This window comes from Ruditapes philippinarum, unplaced genomic scaffold (assembly GCF_026571515.1).
Source record: "Ruditapes philippinarum isolate M1 unplaced genomic scaffold, ASM2657151v2 ctg2399_1_1_1_1, whole genome shotgun sequence".
NCBI classification, from domain to species: Eukaryota; Metazoa; Mollusca; class Bivalvia; order Venerida; family Veneridae; genus Ruditapes; species Ruditapes philippinarum.
Genome location: NW_026859338.1, coordinates 18,717 through 45,252, shown reverse-complemented (window position 1 = coordinate 45,252; position 26,536 = coordinate 18,717). Strand labels below are relative to the sequence as shown.

At 33.5% G+C, this 26,536-nt stretch overlaps 2 protein-coding genes across 2 annotated transcripts; both read left to right on the top strand.

Moving 5' to 3' along the window:
- Positions 1-1,015: 1,015 nt before the first annotated feature.
- Positions 1,016-10,003, top strand: LOC132756125 (uncharacterized). Its single transcript, XM_060747123.1, has 2 exons — positions 1,016-1,449; positions 9,353-10,003. The coding sequence occupies exons 1-2, from the start codon at positions 1,078-1,080 to the stop codon at positions 9,758-9,760; spliced, it is 780 nt and encodes a 259-aa protein (XP_060603106.1). The 5' UTR covers positions 1,016-1,077; the 3' UTR covers positions 9,761-10,003.
- An 11,573-nt stretch (positions 10,004-21,576) lies between these two features.
- On the top strand, positions 21,577-23,021 carry LOC132756126 (uncharacterized). Its single transcript, XM_060747124.1, has 3 exons — positions 21,577-21,702; positions 22,100-22,318; positions 22,896-23,021. Exons 1-3 carry the CDS (start codon positions 21,688-21,690, stop codon positions 23,019-23,021), a joined length of 360 nt encoding a protein of 119 aa, XP_060603107.1. The 5' UTR covers positions 21,577-21,687.
- Positions 23,022-26,536: the final 3,515 nt, after the last annotated feature.

Genomic DNA, 26,536 nt, shown 5'->3' with positions numbered 1-26,536 from the left:
AGATAATGCATCAGTTTTTACTGCTGAAGCAAAAGCTATCGATTTAGCATTGTCATACATAGCACAGCATACCCACGATAAATTTGTGATATTTTCTGACTCGCTTTCTGTTTTAATATCCATTAAAAATAAGAAATCTTGGATTCCAAGCCATGTAGGAATACGAGGAAATGAAAAAGTAGATGCTTTAGCTAAACAATCATTAAATTTTCGAAAAACTGACTTATTGTTACCTGCTTGTGATTTTAGACCGGCTATAAATAAACTCGTATCATCTGAATGGAAAGCAAATTGGGACAATGCCGTTTTTAATAAACTTCACGATATAAACCCATCTCTTGATATGTCACCATCTCTATCTCTGTCAAACCGCCGTGATCAAACAGTTCTTCTTCGATGCCGAACTGGACACAATAAAATTACCCACTCTTATCTCCTCACAAATGACAATGCCCCTTTCTGTGTAGGTTGCAATGAAAATTTTACTGTCAAGCATTTTCTTCTTGAATGTCATGATTTTTCACAGGCCCGTAATAGATTTTATTCTGTAAATTCACTCAAAGAACTTTTTAATACAATTCCATCAAAAAACATAATTGATTATTTAAAAGAGATAAATTTGTATTCTAGGATCTAATTTGCTCATTTCTATTGTCATTTACAATGCTTTACATAATGTTTTAAGCCTATTATAGCATTCGGCACGATATGGCCAGTTATGTGTTGACGTGCCGTAAAAATCCAAACAAACAAACAAACAAACAAACTTTGTGGACATTTTAGTTTGTTTATTGAACAAAGGTATTTGAAGGGAACTTTCACGAAGAGTAATCTATATCTACACCGACAATTTATAAATTATCATGGTGTATTATTCTCATGAGCACCGTTTTATTTCCCGCCAATAGTTTCCCGCCAGTAAGAACAAAGGAATTATGAAAACACATGATCATCGTTGATTGTGTTGTGGGTAATTAAATTTCAGACTTATTCTCTCGAGTTTTTAGTTCTGTTTTTGTGAATTTTCATAAGAGACAATTACTTTGTGGACATTTTTGTTTGTTTATTGCCTTTATCATGAAAAGGAATGTCGAGGGTAACCCGACAAAGTGTTCGGGTTATATTCAATGCGTGAGTCCTCTGAAGAGGTCAGAGGGAAAGGGTGTTTCCTACTTCGATGGGGAGATACAGACCGGTAAGGATGAAATTCGTAGATTTGTTAGTTTCAGTCCCGAGAAACTTGACACTTTTGAATCAGCTGTGGCACTTAAAGAGGTCGTAACTTTAATAAACCCTAGATTCACAGTAAACAGAGGGAAGACAGAAATCACAATTGCTAAGAATACACAACTTGAGATTGCAACAAAACGCCTTGAATTTCCTCGTCAGGAGGTGAAATCAAAGAGTGAGGAGAAGTCTATTAATGACATAGCAGCAGCTGGTATTACAGTAAGTGACCATTTGTAATTATGTCGTTATTGCGGTACCCTGTTATTGTGTTTAAAGGTTTACTTACATGGAAATTTGTCCTTAATTTATTAAATCTATCCATATAATATAAACAAGGGATACAAGTTGTGGCCTTGCATTTACCAGCAGGGGTTCTTAAATGCATTCACACGTGTAAACTGTACAAAAAGCTTTATTACCCAAGTTGTACTACAAACTTTTCATTTAAACCTGTAACATTGCAGATAATAATTAACTTTAATATTTACATCGGCTGTCAATTTGTTGTCCATTATGCAGGTGAGGTGTGTTTATGTTATGAGAATCTCTATCCACGAATTTGAAAACCTAGCTAAACGCTTCGGTACTTTCTGTACATGGCAGATTTTGCTTTAACTTCCAGGGATGAACAACCTTCATGTGTGGATGGTAGTAAAGGAAGGAATTTTCGCTGTGACCAAATTTAACAGAATTATGGCCCTTTGTTGATTTTTTCACTATATACCAGGCCATCCTTAAAAAAAAATGTTTGTTTGCAGTAACCCGACCCAGAATTTTCAAGGTGGGTAGGTAGGTCGATTTTTTTTTTATTGAACTGTACTCCCAAATAAACATGGAATTTCAAGATGCTGGACAATATATGCTTTGATAATCTGGTAACAATGAATGAATTGATAACTGAATTCCAATTTAATAAGAACTACATTTTATTTCTTCTATTAACCTTTAAAAGAACGAAAACAAAGCACAAGGCATAATTTTCTGATTCAAAAAAAAAATAAAAAAATATTCAGGCCATGAAAAAAAAAATTAACATCTGAAATATTTTAACTCAAGAAAGTTTTATCATAAACGACTATTCTTCATAATATTCATTTTCTAGATAAGTGTATTCATCATTGTCTAATTATTGGCAGCATTAAATTCAAATCACATTTACCTTCTATTTAAATCTTATTTCTAACACAATGTTTTTTCATCTATTTGTCTTTTACATATACACCTTTTCTTCTTATGTTCATTCTTACTCTATATTAACATCTATTCGGATTATGTTCAACGGAACGCATTGGCCGATAAAAGACACGACTTGTGTAGGTGTGATTGTGATAGTTAGCTTCTTGATGCTCATAGCATCAATCACATAATGAACAAGTTATCATGTACCACTATCATGATCTCCTACACATGTCCATGGAAATTCACACTTTTATTAAACATGCTATCTCTCCTATACATTGCATCTAACATGTTTCAAACATACTCATTTTCCTTACATATAAGATATCAAGCAGAAAACAACATAAGATATCCATACAGACGATGCCTTCCGTGTCATGAGCGTTATATTCAAAACTTAGTATTCACTCATCTGTTTGTCAAAACTCTAACAAATATTATAATTATCCAATGGTTGTTTGTTATTCTTATTCTATCGGGAGATATTCATCCAAATCCTGGTCCGTTGACTCCTAATTCGTCAACCTCATCTCTATCCACTTCATCGTCTATGTCTCAGGACTTCACAGGACTAATGTCATCAAATTCTTGTTTATCTGTCATTCACTACAATGTACAAAGTCTGTTGAACAAAATAGACGTTCTTACCACTGAATTTAGTATGTTTGATATCCTTGCTTTTTCAGAAACATGGCTTAATCCAAATATCTATGATTCGGATGTCTCGATACCATGCTTTCACACTCCTGAAAGAAAGGATAGGATTGATGACCGTCACGGTGGAGTAATCTTATACATCAAAGATTCGCTTTTCTACAAACGCCGTTTGGATCTCGAACCAAGAAATATTGAATGTCTATGGGTTGAGATTATATTTTCCCAAACAAAACATATTCTGTTCGGTGTCTTCTATCGACCCCCCAATGCCGATGCACTTTACACAACTTTTATCGAGGATTCTCTTAACATGGCATTAGACACAAATATAACAGACATCATCGTCACTGGAGACTTTAATTTCAATCCATTAAATTCTACTCTGTCACGCAAACTTCTTTCTATATGTCAACAATTTCACCTTGAACAGCTAATTAATGAACCTACTCACTTCACCGAAACATCAGCCTCGGTCTTACACCTTTTTCTTGTATCTTGAAGTCATCGAGTTATTACTTCCGGTGTTGCAGAACCAGTCCTAGACCAGAACATACGCTACCATTGTCCTATTTTTGCTATCTTTTCATTTTCTAGACCAAAATTAAGCATTTTCAAACGTTTTGTATGGTTGTATGATCGAGGCGATTACAACACCCTTAAACATCACATTATGCATACAGACTGGGAACAATATAGTGACAATGATATAAATATTCACACAACAACAATAACCAATAAGATTCTTGAACTCTCAAAGCAGTGTATTCCTACAAGAACAATAACAGTTAAACCAAATGATGCAGTGTGGATCACGTCACAAATTAAACAACTTATTCGTAAACGTAAGAAACTTTACCACAGAGCAAAACGAACCCAAAATCCTATTCACTGGCACAAATTTAAACAACTTCGTAACAGAATTGTGTCACTTATTCATACTGCCAAGCGAAACCATATAAAGAAACTGGCAGATTCACTCACATCTGATAACACTATACAAAAAGACTGGTGGAGAGTCATCAAATCATTTATATCTCCGACTGAAAAACAAATCATTCCCGCACTGACATGTCCAGACTCTAACAGACTAATATTTGACAATAAATCAAAATCCGATATATTAAATAATTTTTTTTGCAGTCAGTCTTCTCTTGATAATTCTAATAAAGAAACTCCAGAAGATTTCTACGTACAGCCTGTTCGCACACTCACTTCAATCACGGTTACACCTCAAGATGTTGAGGATGCTATCAATACTCTAAATATTAATAAAGCGTCAGGGCCTGATGAAATTAGTAATCGGATATTGTGTGAAACAGCTTCCGTAATTAAATATCCACTTTGCTCCTTGTTCAACCATTCACTTCGCTGCTGCAAAGTCCCACAATCTTGGAAAGATGCTAATGTTTGTCCAATTTTTAAGAAAGGTGACCCTTCTCTGCCAAACAACTATCGTCCTATATCACTTCTTTGTTGTATGGAAAAGGTCTTTGAACGTATTTTGTTTAAATATATCTTTAACTTTTTTCATGAAAATGACTTTATATCTCCCCTTCAATCTGGTTTCAAACCCGGTGATTCAACTGTGAATCAACTAACTTTTCTTTACAATTCTTTTTGTAAAGCACTTGATGACGGTCTAGAGATACGAGTTGTGTTCTTCGACATAAGCAAGGCTTTCGACAAAGTGTGGCACAAAGGTCTCCTGATTAAGTTACAAGGAGCTGGTATTCAAGGACCTCTTCTTGATTGGTTTTCAAACTATCTGTCAAATAGACGTCAATCTGTGGTTCTTCCTGGTGCTAAATCTGATTGGTCTTCTATCAAAGCAGGTGTCCCTCAAGGTTCGATTTTGGGTCCACTTCTTTTTTTAGTTTATATAAATGATATTGTTGTAGATCTAAGGTCTTGTGTAAATCTTTTCGCTGACGATACCAGCCTTTATTTAATCGTCGATCATCCAATACATGCAGCTGAGACTCTTCAAAGTGATATAAACAAAATTTCTTTATGGGCTGATAAATGGCTGGTCCAGTTCAATCCTTCTAAATCTGAAACCATGACATTCACACGTAAATCATCTAAACCTTTTCATCCACATATTTCTATGCAAAACGATATAATATATGCATTTACTTCTCACAAACATATTGGTTTACATTTTTCTGATGATGGTTTTTGGCATACTCATATTAACTTTATAAAGGAGAGAGCTTGGAAACGTTTACATATCAAGCGTAGACTTAAATTCTAACTTGATCGTAGATCTCTTGAATTTATCTATCTGTCTTACATCTATTTTAGAATACGACGATGTTGTCTCTATAAATTGTACTCAATATGAAAAAATGAACTTGATGAAATCCAATAGGAAGCTTCTAGAATTGTCTCTGGCGCCAGTAAACTTGTTTCTCTGCATGAACTCAAACGAGAAATCCCTAAGGAATCTTAAGAGTCTAGACGAAGGAAACACTAACTCATACTTCTTTACAAACGTAAAAAAGGGCCTCTCCCCAAACTACCTTTCATCTCTTGTCCCCCTTCAGTAGGTGAGACATCAAGATACAATCTTCGCAACTCAAACGATTTTAACGGTATACGAACAAGAACTTCTCTGTATTATAATGCTTTTCTTCCTTCTGCTCTAAGGGACTGGAACGACCTCTCTGCTGAATTACAAAATGCACCTTCACTATCATCCTTTAAGAGTCTTCTGAATAGTGACCTATCTAAATGTCCAAAATATTTTTATACAGGTATCAGAAAATGGCAAATATACCATGCACGCCTACGAACTGAGTGTAGTCCTCTCAACTATCACTTATTCAGAAAAAATATAACAAATTCACCACTGTGTCAATGCGGTCTTCCAGAAACAAATCACCACTTTTTCTTTGAATGTCAACAATACAATAATATCCGAAATATCCTCTTTCACACTTTATCGGCTTATTGTTATGTTACTCTCCCCATATTACTGAGAGGTGATAACAACTTAAGTGACGTCATAAACACCAGTATATTCCAGGCAGTTCAAGTATATATCCGAGATAGCAAACGTTTTCCATAGTCCTTTGCAAACTCTGCTCACTCCGTTGACATACCGAATAGATTCTTTAATAATATCTTGTCCTTAATATAATGTATTTGCACCATTTTTACTGAATCAATCTAATTTTTTTTTTCTGACCATCAATCTAAATATGTTTTTGTGTGTCATTTCACTAGGTAACAGTATTAGCATTTCATGTTGATTTTAAAACATATTATAGCATGATTTCCTATCTAACTTATTTCAACTACTTATTTTTTTTTTACTTTTAGCTCTGAATAGACACTTTTGCCGTCCTCGTCTTTCTTCATTCATCATCAATAAAATGTTTCATGATATACTATTTCGAACATGTAATTTACCGCCGAATTTACAGTAATGAATTATATGTTAGGAAAAGACCTCTATAAGCATTGTATGCTTTCGGATCTAATCCTTTTTCAGCATTGTTTATGTAACTTATGATTGTATGTAATAATTGTTTGTGTGAAAATGTTTGAAATAAAATATGTTTAAACTAAAAAAAAAAATTGAGTAGCTGCAAATTTTGTTAGTCGGTCGCATTACTGCAAACAAACATTTTTTAAGGATGGCCCCGTATAGAAATTTTGTGAACGCAACTCCTCCTAAACTGCAAGGCAGATTTTGCTTAAACTTCCAGGAATGAACAACCTTAGTGTGTAGATGGAAGTGAAGGAAAGAATTTTTGCTGCGACAAAATTTAAGAGAATTATGGCCCTTTGTTGATTTTTTCACTATATACCATATATAGAAATTTTGTGAGCAACCCCTCTTAAACCGGATGGCAGAGTTTGCTTAAACTTCCAAACAGATTGCATACTCTTGTTTACGAGCACATCTGCACAGTGGGGGCATCCGTGTCCTTTGGACACAGTTCTAGTATTGGATTATTTTAAACAGTTTTAAAAAGCAATATGGGTTGAATTGAACTTACAAGCGAATAATTGATAATGTTGATTTAAGAGACGAAAAATTATATATTTTGTGATTACTTCCCCTGTTTAATGCTACTGAAATGTACATTACTTTACATAGAGGATATTTGTTTGTTTTTCATGTAAGATTGTAATATAATTTCACTGAGTGAACACCAGATGCAATATTTTCACGAGTGAAAATATAATAGCTGGTGTTCACGAATGAAATATATTTCAATCTTATATGTAAAACAAATAAATATTCTTTTTATTTCATCCTTTTTAAGTGACTTTAAGTATTTTTTATTGATTTTGCCGTGTAACGTCGCATATTCCCCTTTGTGACACCATCACATCTGACATGACGTCACATCATCAATTTTGAAATATAGTTCTATTAGATTTCTCTTATTTTGTTACATTTTTAACATGATGTATGGTGACATCGACTTTCTTTTCCTAAAGAAGCAAAATTTACGCATGACAGCATTTATTTCTGCCTATTATTCCATTAAGTTATGATTCTCTTTTCATCTGCATTCAGATATAGTCCGGCTACAGTGAAAATTATATTTTATAAATTTCACTAGCGGTTTATCAGAATATAAACATCTGATATATTACAATAAAACACTGGAAAGCATGAAATAAAGTACAAAAATTGATGTGACAATATCAATAGATTTTATTTGCATATACTCGTCCGCGAGTAAAATATTTTCATTTCAAAATTTTATTAAAGCTATAGGAAAAAAACAAACAAACAAAAATTCATTACAGCAGTTTATTGTTGATGAATTTGTGAACTGAATCTTGTTTTTCAGTTGCTTTTAATGAATTATTTGTATGTTGAAATTCACCTTGAATGAAAAATAATTAAAAATCATAAGAAATCTTAATTATTTCTTTAGAGATCAACTTCATACTTCAAACATATGTACCTTACCACCATCCACATCTTATTTGATAAGGTTCATAACTCTAGTACCAATATTGCAAGAATTAACTATATTTTTATGCCCCCGCCATATAATAGCTGGGGCATATACTGTTACCCTGTTCCGTCATTCCATCTTTCTGTCATCATCAGTTTCCGTTCATCATCTTAGTAACCGTTGCACACATTCAACTCAAATTTGGCATATGGATATGTCATTTTCAGTTTCGGTTCATTATCTCCCGAACGGTATTACACATTCAAGTCAAACTTTACAAATAGATATGTCATGAGAAAATGCAGGTCAAGTTCAAATTTTGGTCATGGTTCCATGACTTTGGCAGAGTTATGCCCCTTTAACTTTGAAAACAATATGAATTTTTCAGGTCCCTTTTATTTCCCCAATAGTATTATACATTCACCTCAAATTTTACATATGGATATGTCTAAGGTATGCACAGGTCAAGTACGATTTTGGTCATGGTTCGATGATTTTTGGCACAGTTATGCCCCTTTAACTTTGAAAAAAGGAAATTTTCAGTTCACATTCATTATCTCCCCAACAGTTATACATATTCAACAACAAATTAAAGATATGGATATTTCATAAGAATGCATTTGTTAAGTTCTTTTTTGGTCATGGTTTGATGATAGCTGACAGAATTATTCCTGTTGAACTTGGGGAAAAAAATCAGAAATTTTAAGTTTTCACTCATTATCTTCCCAATGGTTGTACACATTCAACTCAAATTTGACATAAAGATACATTTTAGGAAAAAGCAGTTCAAGTTCGAATTTGGTTGTGGTTCAATGACTGGACAAAGTCATCTTTCTTGAATGTTCGAAAATTTTGAATTTTATGATTCAGCACTCATACCTTTATGGATATGAATGTACCCATTATTTTGGCTACAAATATGCATCACATGCAATTTACAAAGGTTAACACTGAATAGTATCAATGTCTTAAACTTTGTATAAAAATGGTTTGTGTTAACTTTGAATAGTTTTAAGGACTTTGAACTTAAAATGAAAAAAACTAATTTGTGCAAACAAACTTGGATCTAAATATTATAACATCTGAAATTTTGGTTGCATGCGGGGGCATCTGTGGCATGATGCTTTGCCCAGAAGCAAATTAAGCTCAAAGTGACATCATATTTATAGGACTAAATTTCGTCAAGGTTAATAACTAATAAAACAATAAAAAATGAATAAATACATGTAAATAACAAATAGACAAGAGTTATATCTTATGTAAGTAATTTGATAGAATAACTTAATGATCATCAACAAAATATTTATATATATCCAAATAGTATTTTTTACATTTAAGTGAATGTTTTGTTTTCATTTCAGTGCACACTATCAGCCAAAGTCATTTCCTTCAGTGATGAAGAGCACTTCGTGCAGACTAGATATGGAGAGAGAAAATTACACACTGCTGTAATAGCAGATAGTACAGGAAGTGTATTACTACCACTTTGGGGAACCTTTGCAACCACAGTAAAACTCGATACCTGTTACAAAATTCATAATCTATACACTAAAATGTTTAATGGACAGTTGCAGGTTACAACAACGAAAGAAACGAGATTTGAGGTAATTGAACCAATTGAAGATGTCGTTTCAAAAGCTCCAACAGAAAATGCAACACAATACTTTGGTTCAATCTCAATGATTCAAATGGTTAATGTAAAGAAATGTTTATATTGTTTCAAAGTTATCGACATGGACGACACAAGTGTTAGTATAGTCAAGTGCTAGCACTGTAACACAAAGCAAAAAGTGGCTTCTTTGAAAATTAAGAGATACGGCAAAATACAAGTGGACGATGAGGAAAAGGGACCAAACAAATTTATTATTCCATCAGATCTCATAGACTTGTTTTGTGTTGTAAACCGAATTGTCAGTTCAAACGATGATCTCTTTGAAGATTTCATTCTTCAATATGACAAATACATTATTGAGTGTCAGGGCACATCAGATGTTGTTTCAAAAATTGAACTTATTAAAAACAAAGATGCAAGATCCACGGTATCAACAGCTATGGATGAAACATCAAATGTACAAAAATCTGCTGCAGAGGATGAAGATAACGATGATGACCTATTGAAATTAGATGGATGAAGATGACGATGATGACCTATTGAAATTAGATGGATGAAGATGACAATGATGACCTATTGAAATTAGATGGATGAAGATGACAATGATGACCTATTGAAATTAGATGGATGAAGATGACAATGATGACCTATTGAAATTAGATGGATGAAGATGACGATAATGACCTATTGAAATTAGATGGATGAAGATGACAATGATGACCTATTGAAATTAGATGGATGAAGATGACGATAATGACCTATTGAAATTAGATGGATGAAGATGACAATGATTACCTATTGAAATTAGATGGATGAAGATGACGATAATGACCTATTGAAATTAGATGGATGAAGATGACGATAATGACCTATTGAAATTAGATATATAGACAGGGACCGATGGTTTGAATTGCCAAACAGTTTATACTGAAAACCTTGTATAGATAACTTTGTTAATACAGTTTGTTAAACATTAGCCTAATAGAACACAACACCTTGTGTCATTTTTATTACAATGTCTTTAGTTTTTATTAGCTCACCTGTCACAAAGTGACAGGGTGAGCTTTTGTGATCGCTTTTCGTCCGGCGTCCGTCCGTCCGTCGTCCATCCGTCCGTAAACTTTTACTTTAAATGACATCTCCTCATAAACCACTAAGCCAATTTCATCCAAACTTCACAGGAATGCTCCTTTGGTGGTCACCTTTAAAAATTGTTCAAAGGATTTAATTCCATGCAGAACTCTGGTTGCCATGCAACCGAAAGAAAAAACTTTAAATATCTTCTTTTTAAAAACCATAAGAGCTAGAGCTTAGATATTTGGCATGAAACATCTTCTAGTGAGTGTCTACCAAGTTTGTTCAAATAAAAGCCCTGGGGTCAAAATTGGCCCCGCCCCGGGGGTCATTGATTTTCCCTATATGCATATAGTAAAAATTTAAAAAATCTTCTTTTAAAGAACCCAAAGAGCTAGAGCTAAGATATTTAGCATGAAATATGTTCTAATGGGTGTCTACCAAGTTTGTTCAAATAAAAGCCCTGGGGTCAAAATTGGCCCCGCCCCGTGGGGTCATTGATTTTCCCTATATGCATATAGTAAAAACTTAAAAAATCTTCTTTTAAAGAACTCAAAGAGCTATGGCTAAGATATTTAGCATCAAACATGTTCTAATAGGTGTCTACCAAGTTTGTTTAAATAAAAGCCCTGGGGTCAAAATTGGCCCCGCCCCAGGGGGTCATTGATTTTCCCTATATGCATATAGTAAAAACTTAAAAAATCTTCTTTTAAAGAACCAAAAGAGTTAGAGCTAAGATATTTAGCATGAAACATGTTCTAATAAGTGTCTTACCAAGTTTGTTCAAATAAAAGCCCTGGGGTCAAAATGGGCCCCGCCCCAGGGGGTCATTGATTTTCCCTATATGCATATAGTAAAAACTTAAAAAATCTTCTTTTAAAGAACCCAAAGAGCTAGAGCTAAGATATTTAGCATGAAATATGTTCTAATAGGTGTATACCAAGTTTGTTCAAATAAAAGCCCTGGGGTCAAAATTGGCCCCGCCCCGGGGGGTCATTGATTTTCCCTATATGTATATAGTAAAAACTTAAAAAATCTTCTTTTAAAGAACTCAAAGAGCTATGGCTAAGATATTTAGCATCAAACATGTTCTAATAGTTGTCTACCAAGTTTGTTCAAATAAAAGCCCTGGCCCGTGTTCACTAAGAAAAGATCAGGATCAGGATCAAGTGATCCAAATTTTATTTTCATTGTTTTATCGTATTGAAATTAATCGTGCTTTGCTAAAATTAAATGATAGGTATTCAAAATGTAAAAAATTGCCGATTTGCAAAGAAACCAAACTATTTTTGGATAAAATCAACAAATAACAAAACAAATACAAAATTTTTTGGATCAAAATAAGGATCAATTTTAGGATCAGGATCAAAATTTGGATCAGCTGTAAAATGCCCGTATCTTGTAAAAACAACAATAAATTAATTTTAAAATTTCATGAACTTGCTATTGCAAGTCCAGTTCTATCAAATTAATATTAGATATTTAATCTATGACGATAAACAACGAAGAATATTAGAGTTTTCAAATTTGATCCTGATCTTGATCCTGATCCTTAAATCTTTGTGAACACGGGGCCTGGGGTCAAAATTGGCCCCGCCCCAGGGGGTCATTGATTTTCCCTATATGCATATAGTAAAAACTTAAAAAATCTTCTTTTAAAGAACCAAAAGAGCTATGGCTAAGATATTTAGCATGAAACATGTTCTAATAGTTGTCTACCAAGTTTGTTCAAATAAAAGCCCTGGCCCGTGTTCACTAAGAAAAGATCAGGATCAGGATCAAGTGATCCAAATTTTATTTTCATTGTTTTATCGTATTGAAATTAATCGTGCTTTGCTAAAATTAAATGATAGGTATTCAAAATGTAAAAAATTGCCGATTTGCAAAGAAACCAAACTATTTTTGGATAAAATCAACAAATAACAAAACAAATACAAAATTTTTTGGATCAAAATAAGGATCAATTTTAGGATCAGGATCAAAATTTGGATCAGCTGTAAAATGCCCGTATCTTGTAAAAACAACAATAAATTAATTTTAAAATTTCATGAACTTGCTATTGCAAGTCCAGTTCTATCAAATTAATATTAGATATTTAATCTATGACGATAAACAACGAAGAATATTAGAGTTTTCAAATTTGATCCTGATCTTGATCCTGATCCTTAAATCTTTGTGAACACGGGGCCTGGGGTCAAAATTGGCCCCGCCCCAGGGGGTCATTGATTTTCCCTATATGCATATAGTAAAAACTTAAAAAATCTTCTTTTAAAGAACTCAAAGAGCTATGGCTAAGATATTTAGCATCAAACATGTTCTAATAGGTGTCTACCAAGTTTGTTCAAATAAAAGCCCTGGGGTCAAAATTGGCACCGCCCGGGGGGTCATTGGTTTTCCTTATATATGTATAGCAAAACCTTAAAAATTCTTCTTTGATAAAACCAAAATAGCTAGAGTTAAGATATTAAGCATGAAACATCTTTTAGTGAGTGTCTACAAAGTTTGTTCAAATAAAAGACCTGGGGTCAAAATTGGCCCCGCCCCGGGGGTCATTGATTTTCTTTATATGTGTATATAGCAAAAACTTAAAATCTTCTTTGAAAAAACCCAAATAGCTAGAGTTTAGATATTAAGCATGAAACATCTTCTAGTAAGTGTCTACAAAGTTTGTTCAAAATAAAAGCCCTGGCCCGGCCCCAGGGTGTCATTGTTTTTAACTATATGTGTATAGTAAAACTTTAAAAAAATCTTCTTTTAAAAAGCCAATGAGCTATGAGCTTAGATGTTTAGCATGAAACATCTTCTTATTGGTGTCTACCAAGTTTGTACAAATAAAAGCCCTTGGGTTTAAATTGGCCCTGCAACGTTGGGGGGGGGGGAGGGGTGGGTTGGGGGCCTATATACAGGTGAGCGACCTCAGGGCCATCATGGCCCTCTTGTTTTATTTTACTTTCACGGACAGCGATATTTAAATACTTCGTCTAACGCCTAGGTTGATTACATGGCTAAAAAAGCTTTATCGGGAAATCAGAATAACAATGAAGGCAAAACAAATACGGTGGCATTCAGAACTATATGCAAGAAATAAATTAACTTCAGTCAGATTGTAATTTTGATAAATATCTATCAGTTTGTATTTCAATTCTAAGTGAAGGCAAAATAGCAATTGTAGTTAACATAAAATGGTTAAATTCTTAAGGAATATTTTGAAACATGTGATCACCTTACAATATTCTGAGGAGCGTCCGTGGTAAAGATCATTGACTTCACCGCTGTGGGTTCGGATCCAGACTAGGACTTTGGATTCATTTATGTGAGTAAGCTATCCAGCTAGCTGACGGAACATCGATGTTCCTACTCAGGTGCCCATTCATGCCTAAAATAATGCACGGAAGGGCACACAACGTCTTCCTCCACCAGTGCCATCTATGCTGTGTCGTGTGACGTAAAACCAAATTTATCAAACAAACCAATATTCTTCACGATAAAATATTAAAAATATCATTTTGGAAGCTTTCAAGTGTTAATTAAATCTGAAATAATGCATAGAGTGGCACCAGAGTGTCTCTTGAAGGTCGCTATATGATATGTTCTGTGTTGTTGCGACCAACCAAAATGTTTTCTTTTCTTTGAAGACATAATATAATATAAGCCTCAGCTTGAGGCACCAAAGTTAAAGGAAGACTGCATTTTTTATTTGAATTTTAAGTAATTTTTTTTAAAACATTAACGATGGACACGTTTAATTTCATGACTATTACTGTAAAAAAGTTTATATTACAGGACGTCCAAAAACGGTTTGTTATACCATTTTAATATTTGTTATGCAATAAAGACAAATCAATGCAAATCTTAAAAATATTATATATATTTGTTAAAAAACTTTGTGCAAGCTAAAATGAAAAATGTACATACGATTTAATCGAAAATATATCAAGTGTTTCTAAGTTTGTGTAAGAAGGTCTTGTAAAATCAAAGTTTAATACATAAATAAACACGTTTTGGATGGTTTACATCGAAATATATATGTATATACTTTCATATAATTATGAATTCTAACATGATTAATTTAGGGAAGTTACGTTTGTTTGTTTTGTTTGTTCGTTTCATTTTACGCCTTTTCCCAACAGTATTTCAGTCATATATGCGGGTAGTTCCCTAACCATCGTTCCTGGAGAGTTACACCAGTACTAGACTACCTTCCTCCGCGCTAAACTACCAAAGCATCTCCCGGGGATCGAACCCACGCCAGAGAGGTAACTGGATTAGGAGTCATCGACTCTAAAGCCTCGACCACGGAGGCGGTTACGTAAATGAATAATCATTCCGTAATCAACCTATTAAAATGTAGATTAAATTCAGCTTAAAACACGTCTAAAATTATCTTTTCCTTGTCATTCAGTTTTTACAATTAAGATTTCCTTTGTGGGCGAAATTGTTTTAGACATTCATGTCCGTAATTTCATGGTTTGTCGCATCAATTATAACATCGCAAATCTTTTTCAAGTAGTGCAAAAAATCCTTGGTTGTATTTAAGTTAAGACGCATTCTCTGCTGCATGTCATCAAAAACTTGTAACTTTGCTTTTCCTGAGACGAAATTGACAGTGGGTTTGAAAACAAACATTTTTTTTAGACAAATGTTGAATACGTCACATTAAGATTCTTGATTATAAGAACGTTAAACAAGTTCACTATATATTGTTAATTGTTAATAAATTATGTACGAGAACATGTTCTCGATTTGAAATTCATACTATCGTTGATATAAAAATAAGCCTTAAAACAACAGCACCTTCTTTAAACTGATTGCTGTACTTTACAAATTGTTTGGGTCATACAATACTTGTAATACTTATGAGTATTCCTGTATGTTATGTGTATAGAAATGTATAGATTAACAATTTATAGAATTATCAATAATGTGCTTATCAAATGTTTAACTTAATTTGAATATCGTAAACTATTAACATGAATATTATGTGGTCAGCTGCATCACATCATTTCCATGTGAATCAGCAATGGTTGCTGCCCCTTCAAGACTTTCATCCAGGTTCTCGTAGATTGACTTGCCAGATACATCTATATTTTCAAGTCAAAAACGGAATGCATCGTCTTCATGTTTGTCATTTCTGTCCCGGTGACTTTCACTACATTCATAAAATAATCCTCTTTTGGAATTTTCAGATAAACGCCTTCTTTTCTTTATAAATGCCGATCTTTTTTAATAACTCGTTTTAAATTGAAATAAAATTTAAATGTTTTTATAAAAGCAATTTTCGTAGTGTTTGAAAATGAAACAGTCAATTTCTAGTTATAAATGTAAATTTTAGACTTCTCTCTGTTTGAATCCTTCGCTTTCATGGAAAACGCCCGTCTGAAAAAGTTAAAATAAACACTATAAACATTTGGCGTTTTAATTGTCTATTTGGGGAAATCATCCCACTTTCCTGCGTTGTATTAGTTAATGCATGGTTCCCTCTCTGTTAATGGACACCTGCAGAGTTTATGCGAGCAATAAAATTCAATTTCATAAATCGGTTTAAATAAACATCACAGTAATTCATATAGAAACATTTATAATTCACTACCCTTCTATCGATTATTTAATCTAGTAGTTCATTTATAATAAGGTAATAATTTATCGTCAATTTGTAAAACAAATATCACGAAGAACAGTTCATTAATTCAAATAGCACGAGAATAAAAAACAGGGATGGTCATACGCACAATTAAAATCTTCATTATAACTTTGAAAGCTTTGTAAATACAAACTCACATTTATGCCACAAATTAAAATAAAACAAATGGTAATATGATAATAAAGATACTAAAACTTCTCATAATATAATTACAAAATCATATACGTTTTACGTCAGTCTGCAATTAAAATATCGGATATCATTTCATTGTACCATTATGTACCACATTTCAAAGTCGTTCTAAATTCAGTTAACATGCGTATTTGAAACAACTAACCAATCTTTTAACAAATGAATATGATTTTTTTGGGATAAAAAACCAAAAAAACCCCCCAAAAGTCCCTTTAAGATAACATTAAATTCAAATACATGCATAACGACAGAAAATAATTTTATGAACACCTCTAAATCAATTGTAAAATGTGTTGTGTAGAGAAAGTTCTACATGTTTCCTCCACAAATTGTTACTAAAATAGATAAAGAGACACCAAAAAGAACGTCAAAACACACAACTGAGAAAAAAAAAGAGTCCCCAAAGAAAGTCCAAGAACGGCAAAATTGAAAATGTCCAGAGCGGATCAACTGAGCCTGTTTATAGACGGAATTTGAAAATGCACGCTACATGCACCGTCCACGCTTATTAAAACATTAAAATGGTGAAATTAGAAACATCCACTAACTCTTCATCATAGATAATCAACACGTGTACAAATAGTTTTTTCCACAACCGTTTTTCATCTTGGTGCTTTCTATAAGGCGGCGTTCAATGCTAAGTTGATTTATGTTTTCCTAAAGTATCTGTTTTTTCTGCAGTAAGTAAATGATTACAAAAATTCATGCATAATTAGATCTTATTTATTCAAATTCCAGCTTAATGGGTTTTCTGAGACATTTATAGTAATGCTTGTTCAGAAATGTAGCGTTTTAAACACTAAGACAGATTATATAGCAGATAATAAATTATTCTGCAACAAAATATTATTCATCATACAAATGTTCATTCTAAATCATTTTAAAACATTATTATCATTTACTTTTCATGCAACATTTAAAAAAAAAAATCCAAATAATACATTTATATGTTTTTTATCATTTTTTTAAAGCTTTCAATACATGACTTTTTTAAGTACTTGGACATATGCAAAAAAAAGAACATGTTCTCAAGCATGCTTTTTAAATTTGTCTTTTGACGTCTTATCTGTGATATCCAGGCTTCATAACCTCTGATCCCCTTTCAATATTCCATTTTATTTAGTTCCGCCTATTGATTCTCGTTTAGGGCACACACATTTTTTTATTTGGGGACCATATGCCGCTTTTCATGGAATGGCACTTACGTGTCACATTGAAGGTTCCATGATAACAGCCAGATGAACACATCTGCGAATGTTTCAAAATTGTACCAGTTCATGTTAAATTCTGCTTAAGCCAGTGCTAGGGGGCGTGGACGGTAGTTTGTACTTGAAGGTACCGTCCATGGACAGGCTCAATCAAACCGAGTCTGCAACATTTTCAATTTTGCCGTGTTGGGCTTTCTTTCAGGATTCTTATTTTCTCTATTTTATTGGCACGAAAACGATTTGGTCTACTATCATATCAAATTAACACATCCTTTACCAAAGAGGTATTTAATTCATAATTTGTCAAATATATAAAAATATCTAATTAAAAACATGGTAATTTCAAGAAATATTTAGCTTGTTTAATTTATGGTATTTCGAGCGTTTTATAAAACATTATATAATCTATTTCGACAAATCTTTATATTGAAGGATATATTTTCCACCAACTAAATAAAGTAATCAAAGGGGCATGACCGATTTTGATAGTTGCAAGCCCAAACCTACATTCCCAATATCGTCTGAAAGTCATTCAAAATGGCTGAAAATAACATTGGGGAAGGTCAAGCTTGCGTTATGCATACCATCGTGTCATCATAGATAACACATAGTAAACACATATGCTAAAACATTTTTATTTTCTTTCATCTGCTCAAAAGCTACACAGTGGACACGAAATTGCTAATAGTCGGATAGCCGATCATGTGCATAACGTTATACGTCGCGGTATGAATTGAGTAAAAGAATATGATAAACAAGATCAACGAGGAATGGCGGTGTTTAATGAACGCAATTCCCACATACACTGTAAAAAATGGTAACGCGTTCCACAGGTGTTTCTTAACAAAACGTATGTGTTCTCGTTGTGTGCAGTATAAAAACACATGCGCTTCTTTATGGAGCGGGTGTTTATAACTAAAACAGTAATGTGCAGTGTTTAAACGGTTGGTGTTCATATTGGCATGCCTGTGTGCAAACATGAAACGTTTGTGTTTACTTTTATGTCATAAGCTCATCTCCTGTTTTGATTATTAATAACAAATAAAACAGAAACATAACAGTTAACAGAAACATAACAGTAAGGATAAGACAATACGAATGTTTAGAAATGTTTAATGCGAAAGTGTCTCTGTCTTAAACGCCGGTGTTTCAGGGGGGAACATTCTGCGTATGTCATGAGTGCCGATCAGTAACACCCTCTGATATTATCCGAGGTGTTACGAATTTAACTCCCTTTCTCCTGCTGCAGCCGAATTTTTTGGCGCAAATTTTACCTTTCATTTTTGTGTAAATTTAGCAAGGAAAACATAGAAAAACAACAGCAAAAGGTTAGTACGATGAATTTATGTATTTGTAGATCAAATTCAAAGGTTGAAAAGGCAAATCTTTTTAAGACGGGCGCAAAAAAGCATTTTCATCAACCATAAAACTGATTTCCCCACCCACTTTGGTATTTCAAGAATATAGTCAAAACATATTCAGAATAACATGCTACTGTCTTTTGATATCAATTTTATCAGGCGATGCAGATATGGGCTAGAAAGGGCGAGGCTTGTCGAGCAAATAAATCCTAACAAAGAAAATCGTCTAGCCTGTTTGTTATGATTACATGTATCATAGTATGACGTGAACATTGATGATGTCATTTGCAATATAAATTATGACGTCACTTCATTTAGTTGGAGAAAGTGGATCTAAATTAGCTTTTGTAACATATTGGATTATTGCTCTCAAATCAAAATGTTTAGGCAGTTACGGGCCTAATTAATTAAGAAATATAGACATGCTCTGTACCATTCATGCAAGAGAATATTATATCAGTGATATTTAAGAGATTCTAAATGTGATATTAAAGAGATTTTAAACAGCAGATTATGCTGTGCATAATTTCAGACGTTTTACATAATAACATATTTATACATGTAGATCTCATGAAGGAACTTGTTTATTTTAAGATGTCTAACACATTGTGACATATAATGGGAATCAAACAACATTTAATGCAATGCCTTGGTCACCAAGACCAGCACAAAATTATGATTCCAAAATTATATTGATTCCCTAATTGATAATTATTTTGTTCATACTAAGAAAGCTTAATCAAATAATCTTACCTAATAATTATCTAAAATAACTTAAAATGCAACAAAAGCCACCACTTTGCAAACTAATTTATTAAAACACTACATAGTTTAATTCTGTAGAGCACTGTCAACTGAAGTTTTCACCTTTCTGTTTTACCCCGGTCACATATTCACGGAATACGCCCACAGAAGAGCCACGGATTAATTCCGGCATCGTCCGTAGCTACCCGTACTGGTCAGTAGCTCTCCGTATTGTAACCGTAATCAATCGTAGTAGTCCTTGTATATCCGTAGCGATCCTTGACAATTTTTGAACATGCACAAAAATTTGCTACGGAAAAATCAACCGTAGCGTATCCCTACTAGTCCGTATTAATCCGTACTGATACGTACTGGTCCGTACAAAAACCGTACTAGTCCGTACTGATTCGTAGTCCACCAACTTGTCAAGGATTTCCACGGTTTGGTACGGAGAACTACGTATTTGTACGGTTACCCTACGTATAAGCTACGGTTTTAATACGGATTAATACGGCATTGTCACGGATAGCCACGATCGTAATACGTTGTACTACGGAGAGGTACGGTCTTATACGGTTTATTGCGTTGCAACACGAAGCGGTACGGAATGGTACGGCCCACCACTGTTTAGTACGGATGAATTAAGTATCATGTACTTTTTCAAGGGTATAAATACGACATTCTTGTTAAAAAAAGACATATATATTTGCAGGAACATTTAATAAATGATAACTGCAATTTACTAGCTGCAACTTTATATTGAAATGGCTCAGAATGCGGAGGCAGTGGTCGAGCTGCTTGATGACATGCATAGAAGTAAATTTATATTAATATCGTACTACAATTCATAAGAAATAAAATAACATTTAATGTTACATATTTTACAAACACTGGATCGTGAAAGTGGAGTAAATATGTACATAAAACGAAGTGTCTCATAAGCCTCGGACACTGGCCCTTGAGTGATAATAAGATTAATTAACAAGCTGTTTACATATTTTTAAAACATAAACATCACGATAATTAAGGTAATTGTAAGATGAACAGCAAATCTTAAAATTAAAAGAGAAGCAGTACTGATCAACATTTCATTTTTTTCATTAATGATTACTAGTCCATATCTAATCAGGTAAGAGAAGACAGACGAGATGTTTGACAAGAGATGGGCTTTTACGAAGACCGCTTCATGTTTAGTATGAGGCTCTCATGGCCGAACTTGTTGAGGATCCAGCGTCCATTAAGAAATTCACTTTAATTGGACCTGATGTGTCTCGGGGTTCGGACGCGATTTGGCTGAATCCTCTCCGCCAAGATCATTGAACGCTGCAATTCGTTTTCTAGGTGTTCTTTTCTTTTGAGGCATTTTGAAAATGAGCAAGCAAGAGGTTGTGGACGGATGTATTAGGTCCGTATAGATCCGTGGCAATTCGTTCTTCTCCGTATCAATACGTTCTTCTCCGTATCAGACCGTACTTATTCGTACTAACCCGTGCTTATACCGTAGCAGACCGTAGTGTATCCGTAGTGCGTCCGTCCTGATTCGTGTCGCTCCGTATCAAACCGTGTCGGTCCGTAACAATCCGTGTCTCTCCGGGGGCTTTTGGTGGTAAATCCGTCGGACTCCGTACTCATACCGTTGTGTGTCCGTACTGGAACCGTAGCGGACTACGGAATTTCACATTTCCGTAGTAATCCGTGAACGATTAGACCGTAGCTCTTCCGTGGCATTATCCGTGAATATGTGACCGGGGCATTAGTCTGTTCATAATTTTGCTTTCAGGATGACTCTAAAGTGGCAGTGCTGAAGGCTTTAGAATCAGAAACAGCTTACAGAAAAGGAAAGGACCAGAAGATTAAGCCTTTGATGCAAATAATTAAGGTAAGGGTGTTAGATATTCAAATCTTTTAATGTCCTAAAACTTCGTTTTTATGTGACCAGCTGTGATTCAGTGATTGACATGTCTGTACATCTGTGTGTACATATTTTACATCAAAACTTTGTAGGGAGTATACCTTAACATCTTATTACTATAATTATCAGCATGTCATATTTGGCATGCACACTTGTTTGATAAATAATTAATGCGAGTTTTATTTCAAAACAGATTTATGTAGGTAAACTATTCTAACAAAGAATAAATAATTTCCATGGTAGTTGTCACTTGATGATAACGTTAAAGATGCTTTTAACATTGAATGATATCTAAGTTTTATACAAATGCTAACAGTTTATTTTTTAAAAACTGATGTATAAAAATTATCAATATTTGTTTCAGCTTGAAGATGATGGGAATTTTGGGAGACTTCTTTCTTCTGCACCAGAGTCGGCACCAAAGTTGGTTGCAATTGAGAAAGATGAACGAATTGTGAACATGGCTATTGTTTGTGATGGTACACAGATTCTTCTAGAGACAGCTGATTCAAAAGAGGCCATAGCTGTGTTGATTGGTTTGGTTTACCTTACAGACCTAGATTATCCAAAGGCATATTCACAGGTTGGGTAAAACAAATTTTCAACACATTTTAATTATTATAACTCACTTCTGTTTTTAATGCTAAATTTCTATTGATCAATTATGTAATATTGTAATAATAAGTCACAAAATTTTGGTTGATGCACATGCTCATTGAAAAATGGAGTCACTGGCATCACATTATAAAATGACATTTTGCACTGTTCACACCACTGGTGAAGAGTGCTTCAAACTTCCTTCATAAAATTGCATTGACTTGTCCATGTGTATGTGATTCGTCTATCAGACTTTTATGTTTGTTTTTGTTGATGTCAGTTTTAGTGCACCAAGATCTCTTTTGCGAGTTACTTTACTTAAAGGAAAGAATCGAATTGATCTATCTAAAAAAAATAAATATCCACACCAACATAGTCCTTTCAGAAAAAGAATGCTACCGCGTGTTTTCCAGGTTTTGTGAATTTGTGTTCTTAATCACAATTTCAAAAACCTTTCCCCCAAAATTTGAATCATTACCATGTTTGATGAATAGGGATTTCTGCAACTGCTTAACTTCTTATTCTCATATGCTACTATGAATGAACTATGTATGTATACACAGGTGCGTGGGTTCCCTCAGCAAACTGAACTTCAGCAGCAGTTTGATGGGCATAAGAGCTATGGATTTGTTCAATATGTAAAGACAGTGAACACGGAAATAGAGAGGAAAGAAAAGAAGCCAGTGTGACTTAAGTGATCCAGCTTTCATAAAAGGAAAAGTTGAACTTTACTTTCATTTGGATAATTATCAGTTTACAGTTACTCAGAAGTATGCTTTACTATTCAGCACTGAGATAAGTCAAGCACGCTCGGCTGTCTTACATACAGCTCTTGTTGGACTTGGGTTAATATTATAGCACTTTGGTTAATATTATAGCAATGTTGAAAATTTGTGTGCAATTTCAAGTACTTTCATAGTTTATTGTAGGAATGACAACAAATACTGATTTTGGTATTCGAATATTTGTATAGAGCATTCAAATGTTATCCAAGATTTGAATATTCGTATAAAAATTTTATGCATCCAAATTTGTAATATGTCCATTACCAATGCACTATGATCAATAAGTTTTCCTGTTGAATTGAGAATTTTTATTCTCTTTTTTTGAGAGTCGTTGATGATGCCTTAATATGTAACTATTCACAATCTTCATCATCAGTATTTTTTAAGAACTGATTTCATAAATTAGATGTGATATTTGCCAACTGAAGGCATTATTGAGGGGTGAACATCTCATCATATTTAATGACTAGTAAATCCATAATTGTTTTATCCTATGTTTTGTTACAAAGATAAATTGTTTCATTAACTGTAGTTTTTTTTTGGTTTGCAAGTAAATCAAAAGTTACTAAGTACATACTTTTTTATTATATTTATTTATTTTATGTTTATCACAGACTGTACTTAATGCTGATCATGAATTATTAATATATTGCTTCTGATCAACTATGTTAATTACAGAGGATGACTGTTGCACAATCCATTTATATAAATAGCACAAGATTTCATGAAAAAACACACATATTTTATAAAAAGCGAATGATTTTAACCAATAGAAATCTGGCTATTTTAGTACAAATTAATAATTTCATATTTCTTGCAACAGATGTTTGATGATGTCATAATTTTTAGCTTGATTATTTAAAAAATGGGAAGGCAATAGCTTAGCATTTAAGTGTTGCATGACACAATGTTAAGTTTTTTAGACAAAGAAAGACAACCACTTCTGATATTTATTTGGAACTCCACCACACATGTTATGTATGTAAATATAAGTTCACATAAAAAGACCAATAACTCTGTTCTGCATTTTTACTTAATGATGTTCCTTTTAGAAAATTCTGCATATGTAAAATTATGTATTTTTTGTGTGAAAGATGTATCTCCAGTCATAGAATTTTAGCCGAAACTTTGTACATGTGTTAGATACGAAAATATTATTTACCAATACCCATTCAAGGTAATTTGATTGAAATATGCCTCATTTCGGAGTAAATGCATTGAGAATAGTGCAGGCATGTTGTCGCTGTAACAGCTCATTTCATGCTTGTGTTAAGCAAAGTTTTATTCTTGAATTATGTTAAATTTAAAATGAAAAAACTGTATCATGTTATAATAAATAAATTCCAAAAATACTTCATTAGCATTTTTTGTAGTTACAATAGGCTGTACATGTATTTCCTTATTTGTTCTGATCTTACCTGAACATATACAGTAAACACGTAATGCATTTGAAATTGAAATATGTGACATGTTTATCAGGAACGCTTTGAAAACAGCACACGTGGGTTCTGAAACATGTTGCAAGTTCCAGTTTGAAACACCAAACGTGTTTACTGTACATGTTCAGGTGTTCCCAAACTGTAACATTGCAAGTGTTCTGCTATGAAACATGTCACATGTTTCAGTTTGAAACACCAGGAAGCGTGTAAATCAGGAACATTTGTGCGTTTATTCGTGAACATGTGACGTGTTCCATTTTATAGTGTTTCCAAAGTGTAACAGGAAAAGTGTTTCGAAATGTGTTTAAAACTTAAACGCCCGTTTTTACAGTGTAACCCAGCAACAAGAACAAGTGGCAAGGAGCCAAGGCGGACCCCAAACAATAACAGGACAGGGCACAAGGAAAAGCACGGACAGGCTAATCACTAAAAATAATAAATAATTTGTAACTGATAAGGAATTCAAAGAAAACAAATAAATGATTGAAAAATAGTCCCAAGCCAAATTAGTCTGTTTTCTTAGTTTGTGGTCATTTCATTACTAATTGTCAACCAGATCCAAGGAATTTTATGGTGAGCACGTTCATAACTTTAGAATACCGTGCTCCATCATATCTTTGAACAGATTTATAAGTTGAAGAAAATTTTATCATCTATGCTTTGTAATTTGCAAATAATAATAAAGTTTAACACAATTAATTAATAATTGAATAGATAAATACAGAATCCCTAAAGAAAGTCCAACACGGCAAAATTGAAAATGTTGCAGGCTCGGTTTAATTGAGCCTGTTCATGGACGGTACTGGAAAGTACAAGTTACCGTCCACGCCCCCTGACATTATTCAACGAAGAAAACTAACATCTGCCGTTGCTTTTTTTCTGTCCAAGCGTTGTACTAACTAGGCAATGCAGAAATAAAATGTTGTTGCATGCAGAAAGCATTGAGGTCAGGATATTTTTTCTTAGAGAAACCGCTTCGGAAACAGACTTTTCATCAGAATATATTCAAACATCAACACAGTGCCAAATATGGTTCCGAGAGATCACTCGTTTATCCAGATTTTTTATCAACGAACTGAGTTCACTCTTCAAACTTAACTTACCACCTAGTAATATTTAATATAGTAATACGCTCGAGTGATTTACTTAATGGCACAGATAAAACCATAGATAATGGGCAATTTCCTAACATAGACTTTGTTGTGATTAGCCTATTAAACATAATATTATTTCATTTAAACATTAAAATCACATTTGATAAAAGAATAAGTAACACAATAGTTTCTATTGCACGTTTTCATTCTTACTTTTTTCACCGAAAATGGTCAATTACTCGAACATTGTTTGACAAATGGGTATGTACGATTTTTACAAATGATGCAATTCTTTAAACAGGGAATCTTGTTCATTTTAATATTTCAATTAGGATATTAACCAAATAACCTGCTGCATGTGATCTTAAATGGAACAGCTATATAAAATAAATCAGAATAAACGCATTCCTGTCTAGACAGAAAATTTGATATCTAGATATATTGTTTCTTGCTAAATACGATATAAATTGATATTTTCAGTCAAATGATTTTTTAGTAATTGAACTGTCTGAGACTTATGTTATGTGATACTAAATTGCAAATTGAAATGTCTACGGTTACTTGAAATACTTAACATAAACGATTGATTTAGTTTGATATTTTGAATTTACGATGTTATTGCATTAACTGCATGTTTTAAAATCTGGAAGCAAAGTGATCCCTCGGAAGCATTAATCACAACAACATTACAAGAGAACTGAGAGACTCGGACGCATAGCTCGCAACAAAAATACGTGAAAAATGCAATGACACCGAAAGACCAGGTTAACGAACACGAATTGTTCAGGTCCTCCTTGATACCAGTACTAAAAAGTGTTGAGAATTGAGTACCGCACAGCCGGTGCTAAGGGGCGTGAGGGATGCTGCACGTATTCATTATCCCTCA